This window comes from Zosterops lateralis (assembly GCF_965231275.1).
Source record: "Zosterops lateralis genome assembly, chromosome: 3".
In the NCBI taxonomy this organism is placed as follows: Eukaryota; Metazoa; Chordata; class Aves; order Passeriformes; family Zosteropidae; genus Zosterops; species Zosterops lateralis.
In genome coordinates this window covers 46,287,761-46,297,186 of record NC_139764.1, presented here as the reverse complement: position 1 = coordinate 46,297,186, position 9,426 = coordinate 46,287,761, and the positions used below count along the sequence as shown (strand labels likewise).

The 9,426-nt window shown below is 42.8% G+C and overlaps 2 protein-coding genes across 6 annotated transcripts in view; one reads left to right on the top strand and one right to left on the bottom strand.

Moving 5' to 3' along the window:
- Window positions 1-2,593: 2,593 nt before the first annotated feature.
- Window positions 2,594-8,469, bottom strand: PIGM (phosphatidylinositol glycan anchor biosynthesis class M; the record flags this gene model as incomplete). The annotated part of the gene is made up of 1 exon (XM_083857589.1): window positions 2,594-8,469. The coding sequence occupies one exon, from the start codon at window positions 8,467-8,469 to the stop codon at window positions 7,216-7,218; it is 1,254 nt and encodes a 417-aa protein (XP_083713715.1). The 3' UTR covers window positions 2,594-7,215.
- The window catches only part of RGS7 (regulator of G protein signaling 7), a 235,474-nt gene continuing 234,277 nt past the window's right edge, over window positions 8,230-9,426 (top strand). For all 5 annotated transcript variants that reach the window (XM_083857586.1, XM_083857588.1, XM_083857585.1 and 2 more), the window contains exon 1: window positions 8,230-8,289. The gene's annotated coding sequence lies outside the window, so the exon portion shown is untranslated. The remainder of the gene's footprint in view (window positions 8,290-9,426) is intronic.

Here is a 9,426-nt window from a genome sequence, read left to right as displayed (position 1 = left end):
TGGGAGTCTGTGCCTTTTCTAACAAAAGCTTTGGTGAAAGATCCAGGCAAAGAAATCGTTTCACCTGTATATGAATGCAGAACTGTAATTTGTCCCCATAGTGCTGCACAGCTAGTAACTTTTTTCTTGGATAACAGCATAATATATTTTTTTACTAATATACAGAAACAGTTCCTGAGCCATTATCTGTCACAACTGAGGTAGCTATTCATACCAGCTGCAGAGTTGTCTGCTGTTTCATTTTCCCAATACATTTTCAATATAAATTTCCAATCCAATCTAAGCAGACCAGTAAAAATAAAGTCTTATTTAATTATGGTATCAGCTCACTATAATTTTTCTAAATTATTTTCCTAAATTGTCTAGCTTTTTACCATGAATTCTATTATCTGCTTCCAGATTTTCATTCAGCTTCAACAGTAATTCACTCTCCCCTAAAAATGCAATGCTGGAATGCACACGAGAGCTTAACATATCCCACAAAAGAAGTTTAAATATATGCAAAAAAAAAAAAAAAAAAAAAAAAAAAAAAGAGTATTTTGTAATCAAAATGTCTTTAGTTAAGTGTTTACAGTTTACTGTCAGTCAGACTTATAATTGTTTCAAACAAGACTGCAATCACTTATGGCAGTGTGTTACAGAAATAGATTAGGAGACATCGTGGCTCAAACAAGGTGTCAATTAAATGCATCAAGTGATGACAACTGGCAAAGGCAAACAGCTCAGCAAGCTGCAATCACTTCTTAATGATAAATTAGTGAGAGAGGCAAGACAACAGCCAAGGTCTCTGGGGCCTCACTTTTTGCCCTTGTTTCTTGATCACTTTGCTCCATCCTGCATATGTAAATTTTGGTCCTGGCCATGCAGTATTTCTTTCCAGGGAACAAACAACATTTGGTTCACTCTGAACAACAAACTTTCTTATACTTAATCAGCCAGTTTATTAGAGCATGAAGGAAAATTGGTCATGACTTCAGTTCCTGTACTGTTGGAATTAACAAGCTGGCTGATGCCAGCACTAAACTTGGAAGTGTTAATGGTAATTAAAATCTATTTTCAAATACATCTGACAGTTTTAAGGTGAAGTACTTGTTATTCATGTGAATTTCCAGACTGTATATAAAAAAACCTGCTATTTTCTTCACAAAGGTGTCACTTGTGGGAACAACATAATTAGTTATTAATTAATTATTAATTCTCTCTGATATAGCATTTTTTCTCTTTTAGTGAGTATGTGGCTGTGTGACCTCCAAAGTCTTTGAGTAAGGAAAGCTTGAAGCTAAAATTTACAAGCATTGCTATTTTTAATTATTCTGTTTTACACACACACACACACACACACACACACATATACATCTATGTATATATCCCAGAAAGATAGGACAAAATAGTGCTAACATTGAAGCTGACACAAATGATCAGTAGCTTTATTATCATTTGACAGAAGTCCATGTAGCCCAACCAGTCAATTTTCTCTCAGATGCATTTGGGTAAAATACTTCATATTAACAAAGTATGCTAATACCTAGGTCAAATGGGATTTTGCTCTTCCAAAATGTAATCTTAATTATTCAACATATTCACACTATATGGGGTGGAAAATAAGGGGAAGATAATCATACTTTGTTTTCCACTACATTTTCTAAGCCTGCTTCCTGGCTAATTCAATCTATTGGATCAGTAGGAGGGACATGGGATAGATTAAAAAAATGTTGATTGTCAGATCACCAGGGGATTTGAATTAATGTTGGTCTGCATAGAGTGGAAGCATATGGGCCACAGAGTGCAGTCCTCCTTGGAAAATTACTGTCAAAACAGTACCATCTCAATTAACATAGCTGCTGACTTGTGAAACAGGAATCGGGTTTTACTTGAGTCAACCTTCAAAAAGCAGCTCCAGAGTAACTGCTTACTAATAACCTCTTGCTACACTACCAATATTGCCTAATAATAGCTTATGCAAGTCACACCTGTACAACTCCACGAGTGCTACTGTAGTTTATAATATTCTATACACCCTTTGATAATGTGAAGGAAGGAAAGTTATATTCAGCCACCCTTGCTATCAAGATCCCATTTTCCTCCTGTAAAATGGGAAAGCACTTTTGATCGAATACCCTTCATAAAAATAACAGGAATTTCACAGTAAAGGCTTACTGCTCATTTTGCCTGCATTTCAGATGATTTCCAAGGCTGAACTTGTCTTTGTAGCTAATCAGATCCAGACATTTCTTTTTGACATTTCTCACACAGATGTTCTAGCTGGCTTCCCCACCAATTTCCATGAAAAATAGGGAGGATCTTTTATGTGTAATTTCTTTATGTGCAAGCTATGAAATGTTTTATCTGAAGAGATCATTAATGTCTGAAAGTTAAGCTCTAAGAATAATAAGAGACTGCAGCTAAAGCTTTATCTACACATGAAGTAAGACTGCAGCCCAGTGAGCAACTTCTTCTCCAGAAGCCCCTACCCTCTCAGCACGCACCAGAAAGGGGTCATGAGGAATTCTGCTTAAAGTACCATCAACTTACACCATCAAAAAATGACAAATTTTGGTCTTCTTCACCATACTAAAGAAAAAGAGACGTTCCAGCTATTAAAAATGCATGTGACGATTGCATGAATTTATTGCATTGATTTATTAATTTCTTAAAAGAAATGTAATTAAAAAAACCCTCCAAACAATGGTACTGCATCAAGAGAAATTTTTATCTTTCTGATACTTTCACTAGTACAGTATGTACGTCTCTGACCTCATTCATCATGCATAAAGATTGAAACAAGTCTACACAAAAGTGACCAGTGCAGATTTTTATAAAGAAGAAGATCAAGATACCGGTGGAATGTGCACCTTCAAATACACAATCAGTTGGTTCTTTATTATGTCTATTACACCTCGAGATCCCTGCAGCATGTGATTTTATTTTCCATATGCATCAAAATTATGTAATGCATTTTTAGAGTCACTAGAGATTCTGAGTGCTAAATATAAGAAATATCTAAGGAGCCTGTTTTACAGAGGGCAGTTCTAAAAATGCTATTCAAAGGAATATTGACTGGGATTTTTCCTTTTGCCTCCGTATGTGCAGGTAAATGTTTGGACTTGTGAGTATAGTGCACATAAATATGCTCTGAAGCAAGAAAATTGCTTGAGTGGTTGGGTTTCAGTCTAAGTATACAGTTTGTCCTAAATTCAGGGTAATCCTATTCCATAAAGCTGCTATCACTAGGACATGCATTCTGCAGCTGTCTTTGGCAAATATAGGAGGAATACCTCACATATTTTGAGGTTCCCTGTGTTTGCTATGTATTTCTGCAGCCCTTTTGAAGTAGATTACTCATTCTTCTCAGATAAATAAAACAAACCATTTGCTCATAATTTACTCTCTCTCAACACTTTCTCTATACAACATATATGAAAAATGTCAAGAGTTTCCCCTTGCTGTTAAATGCAAAAGCCTCATGGTTTCTTTGAAAAAGATAACTGATGAGCTCAGTTTAGCACACCTAAATGCTTTCTTTACTATTATAGGAGTCAAGTAACACACACACAAAAGACTTACTTAGTAAGGACAAAGTACATTGAATCATAGATGGTAATTCAGCATCCTCACACTAAAACTGAATGAAATATTTATTATTATATTTTTGCTTACCCTGCTTTTTTAATAATTGCATTTATAACCTTTAAAGCAAATCATTGTTAAATGCTGAGCTTTGCCTGAAGTCACCTGAGAATCCAGTCATGAGTCTTTGGACAATAGTGTAAAAACCAAGGCAACAATGTTACTTTTCTTGATTGTTCTTTTCCCTTTCTCTTTCACCTCTTGCACTTTGGGCCCAAGGGCCAGTTTCAGTGCAATGTGAAAATTTTCTGCAGATGAGACGTATTTCAATGGGTATTTCAGCCTTGTAAAAGCAAAGCAGTCAGTATTACAGTTTTGCAACCCATGGTAAGGAAGGGACGCTAACTTTCTGACACTTCAGTTCCTAATTACCAGATGATAAATGGGCACAAAGTTATTAAGCAAAAGAATTTGAACAGCATCAAAAGCAATAAATGTACCATAGGAAATTAATTTGGTAGATTTTAAGGGCATTATAACTATTCACCATAACTTACTTGTTCAAGAACTGTAACTTATTTGGTACTCCATTAAATTATTTTAATCCTTTTTTTAATGAACAAAGTTAATTCCATTTAACTATGGAGTCACTTTTTCAAAAGCAATTTGCAAGATCTAAACTCTCAAATATCTTTTTGCTTGCCTCCTTCAGTTTATTTCTCTTATCCAGCTTTTTATGAGTCACTTGAATTACTTCTGAACTGCAAACACATTTGGGTGATTTAGGAAACGACTGTAAAAAAGAGGGACTCATCCTGGATTATTAAAATGACAACTGTAAATCTAAGTTTTTTAAAAGCCTTTTTATAACTTGCTTATGCATGGCTTTCTCAAATCATCACTGCAGGACTGGTACTGACCTGCAAAGGGAAGGTACCCTTCCGTTCCTGTTGCTGCTTCAGAATTTGTATTCTGAAAAATTATGCCAAATTCCTGAAAAATGTGCCTTTTCAAAATGATTTAGCTATTAATAATCAAGAATGTATTTTTCATAAGGAAATTACTTCTTACCTAAAAAAATTACATTTCTGTCATGAATACAGTAACCTAAAATGCTGTTTTTTGTGGAAGGTTTTTGAGGTTAGAAATGCCTTTTGGCTTGCATTTGCTTTCTTTGCCAACAGGAAGGGAAAAATAGAGGTGTAGAAATGTTTGCAGACAGCATAAGTAGGTCTGTTAAAGAGATGCAGAACATTGCTCTGGGGGAAGAAAATATGCGTTTTGCAACACAAAAATGTGTTCATGGAAGATCATCTGCGAAGGAAAATGAGCCACGGCCTGGACATCAGGATGGGGTGAGCTGAAGTATTGCACAGAACAGCCTCTTCAGCCTTCTGCTGAAGCTGGGTATATCCAACTCTGCCTCAGAGAATAAAGCACATGGGATGATTTTGCTTCACACACTCACAGCACATACAAAATGTCTTGCTGATCAATATCAAACTGTGGGCAAGTAGCTTACGTTACCAGTTTTTTGACTAATACACCTCTAGTGGAAGATGTAGACAAGCTGGTGCTATAAAACTTCCTTTATCCTAGACAAAGAAGGAAGTCAGCGCCATGTCTGCCCCCAAAAAATAAGACAGTCAAAAGAATATCCATTGCCTTCTCCAATTTCTGGACTTAAACAGAGGCTGTCAGGATTTTCACAGTCACAGAAGGCAAGTGAGAAGGCAGATGGCAGAGAAAAGCTTTCCAGTGGGGGAGCAGAAACACCCCCCAATACTCTGACCATGAAAATCACAGGGAAATTCTAACCTTCTAACACATCAGAATGTCTAAATTGGGCCAGAGTGGTACAAGGACAGGGTCACACCTCCTGATAACATGTCCTTTGGCTCTGGGCTGTGGGGGCTCAGGGGTTTCCTTTTCTTTCATGTAACAACCTCAACAGGGCTGAGAAGCAATGGGAAAAGTTCACAGGTCAAAATGCTGTATTTCCATCTCACGAGGTAGCACTACAACCAGGAAAGGAAATCCTGTATGTGAGGTAGCTGGAAGTCACTGCAGTCCTGAGGAAGAGGGCTGCCTCAGGACACACCAGGGTTCAGAGGCAGCACGGCAAATCCACTTGGCCATACCCTTTCTCAGTGACATCACTGGGAATTCTACCAAGTGGATGCAGCTATTTTGAAGCCCTGCTCTGTGCTACACACTAGGGGTTTCATTTTCCCATTGGATGTAACTAAAAGGTGAGGCAAACATGAAAAATCTTCTATTTGGCATATGCCTACTTAAACTAGATTTTACTAAAATACCTTGTCAGTTTCCACCTCTGTCAAAAGCTGTGTTCATCAGACCTCTTACGGGATGTTCTTCAGAGTACTGACTCCAAAATGGCTCTGCTCTCCTCTCACTATCATCTGGAACTCAATTCCAAATCTTCCTGCGTCTCCTATGGGAATACGTTTTGACAAGTTGTTGAGCTTCTTATTTCAAAACTTCCTTTTTCTTCTGGCAACTGCTCAATTTCCTCAACTCCTTCCATTTTTTCATTTAATACTAGAGAAACAGAACCACTGAGAAACAACATTTTCAATTACTGCTTTGGTATAAACTCTAGTTCTTTTGGGACACAGGTGCCATTCTAACTGTAATTTGATTCTGCATTTGCTACTGTTAACACCCACAATAACCGTGTATTAACTGAAATTTAAGTCAGTGGCCTCTTTTCTAGAACCTGGCAGGAAAAAACAAATATTTAAGCTTTATACATCTCTGTGATCCAAGACAGATACACTGGAAAATCTTCCTCCATAGCAAGGGGAATAAATCAATTAAAAAATTCAAACAGAACAGAATATGCAAAAAAAGTGAAAGAGCAGTATATCTGAATTCTAAAATAAATTAAAATCCTCAAAGAATTAATAACATAGAGACCAAGAACAGGCCACAAACAGTGCATAGCTAAAACATTATTGTGGAAACAAAAGAAAATAAACCCTACTGTAAATGTTGAGTGACTGCCTTGCCAAACACCCCGCTGCCCTACTGGAATGTACAAAATTGTCAAACTCCAATTTCATAATCAAACTCCACCTTTATAATCTGTGTTATTCAAAGGCCAAAGTGCTCAACAAGCAGACTAACACTGAGAATAAGAAAAAGGGTGCCAGGGCTACTCCATGAGGGAGTATGAGCAGGAACTGAGGGAGGCCAGGGGTCAAAGAGCAGGGCATAGTCCCATTGTCTCTGGAGTCAGCAGGTGAAAACAGTCAGTGCAGATGGGTAGAGCCCATTCATCAGAGCCCCAAACATGGTTAAGTGACTAACTGCTCCAGGGTGCTTCCAGGGATTCTAGTCAGGAGCAGGAGGACAGAGGTGGAGGCAGTGCTGGAAAGGGTTGCAACACAAGTTTCAAGACCCACACAGGAGCCAGGTACCCCTGCTGACACTGCTCAGGGCAGGACTGGGGCTGCTCAGGGTAACTGAGGCCAACCAGTGCTCTCACGGCCCTGAAACAGTAACACTTACAAACAATGTGCACTAGTACAACTTAGATGCTTTAACATTTGTTAAATGAAGTGCTGGTGATACACGATGCCTTATCAAGGACAGTAGGGCTGTTTCTGGGTTTTGGTCAGTTTATTACCGTTGTTTCAGCTTTTTTGCAACTTGGGCTTCTTTTTGATAATGTGAAATAATCTGAACAATTATGAGGCTATTAATTAAAAGGAAAAGCAAGCCTGCCAACCATATAAATAAGAAAGTGTTATATCCTTTGAACTCCAGAAAGTATGCAGGAGCAAGCCACAGGCCTTGTCCCATGAACCACAGGAAGAGAAGCAGCACACCCCGACGCCAGGACATCTTAACGCTGGGCATTACCAGGGGCAAAAGGCAGAGATACCAGACAAAGTACTGGGATGTGCATACTTTGTTAAAAGTCACAAAAATAGCGGTGTGTAGGAAACAACTGAAGGCAAGGTCTCTGTAGAACGCTATGGACACAACCAGGAGCAAAAGCAGCTGGGGAAGGAAAGCTGCGAGCCCAAGGGCAAAACTCCATTTGCTCTCTGCTGTCAAGTACAACATGTAGAAATAGGGAGAGAAGTTATGGCGGATGTCCCTCCTAGTCAGGTGATAGAGATAGGCATGCTCCAAAAACTCCCAGCCATAGAGGCGATAAAATGTCACAGTCAAGGCAGCCAGCACCGATCCGGCAACTGTCCCAAAGAGCAGCACGTCGCGGTTCAGCATCTTTACAAAGAGGTGCCAGAGGCGCGCCATGAACGTGACCTTTGCGGTTCTGTCGCCGGGCGCACCCAGGGCCTGGTCCCCGCGGCCGGGCCCGGCGCTGAGGCGCAGCGCTATGGGCAGCGCGTAGCTCAGGGGGTAGATCTTCATGTGCACGGCCAGCCCGTAGCACACGGCGGCCTTGCCCACGCTGCCCGCCTCCACCCAGTACAGGGCGGCGAGCACCAGCAGCGCCACCAGCGCCTCGGCGTTGCCGCGGCTGGACACGGCCATGGGCAGCGGGTTGAGGAGCCAGGCGGCGGCGCAGCTCCCGCAGGCGCTGCGGGCGGCAGCCCCCCGGAGCCGCAGGGCCCGGTAGGCCACGACGGCGGCCGCCAGGTCCCCGGCCACGAAGAGCAGCTTCCCGAAGGCCTCGGCGAGGAGCACGTTGGGCGTCAGGAGCCAGGCCAGGAGCGGCGTGTAGCGGTAGGTGGCCCGGCCGTAGGGCGAGCGCCCCTCGGTCACCAGCCGCGCCGCGTCCGTGAACACCCGGTAGTCGACGTCGGTGTAGCGCACCCTCATGGCGCGGTCCTGGTGCAGCCCGTACAGCACCAGCGCCAGCCGCGCCACCAGCCCCGCCAGCAGCGCCGCGCCCGCCCCCGCCATCCCTTCCGCGCGGGCTGGGGGGGAGCAGTGCGGGAGCGGGGGAAGGAATGCGGGAATGGGGGAATGCGGGAATGCGGGAGCGGGACACGGCGCGGGGCGGCTTCCGCCGGTGCGCGCGGGGACGGGGCGGTCCCGCGCCTGCGCACTGCGCGCCGGAGCCGTGCCCGGGCGGGGCCCCCGCGCTCCCCGGCCCGGCGGGGACAGGGGAAGGGCCGGGCCCGAGGGGCCCCTGGGGGCGATGGCGGCCGAGCCTCTGCTGCGGGCCGGGAGCCTGGCAGGGCATGGGGGCGGTGTCCGGCCGTGCCTCTGCTGCGGGCCGGGAGCCTGGCAGGGCATGGGGGCGGTGTCCGGGAGAGCTCCGGGCCGCCCCCTCACCCTGCCGGAGCTGCCATCCTTCGGGCAGAGAGGCGGCAGATGCAGTGGTAGTTAAGTAAGAAGGAGAAGGAAAAACAGCATCTGTTATTTACCTTCTGCAAGTGGCTGTGTTTTGCCTAGACGTATGAGCTCTCTCTAGAGCGCTTAGGTGAGCTTCCTGCCATAGCAGATTTCTCGTTTAATTAGATCAGAAACAGTGTGGTGAAAATTGGAGCTTAGAGAGAGTTACAACAAAGGAATTCATTCCACTCTACTTTGAGGGCCTATTTCGGATGCTTTTCAGAGAGTTTTCCTGTCTGGATATTTGCCATCACACATTTGAATCGTGGCTGATTGAAAGACAGGCATTTATCACTCCTGAGGATTTCGTATTAGAACTTAGATGGGATTTTCTTAGAGATGCTTTAGTCATCAAAATATGTATTTGCTTGTTTAGTAGTTAATTGCAACCACACTGTTTTTGCTGAATGGTTTCATTTGGGAACATTTTGGGAGCTGTAGCATTGCTGGCCCACATCACTTACAGAAAATAATCTGCTTTTTCTCAGTTCTGGGGACACTCATCAAAGAACTGGGAATCTT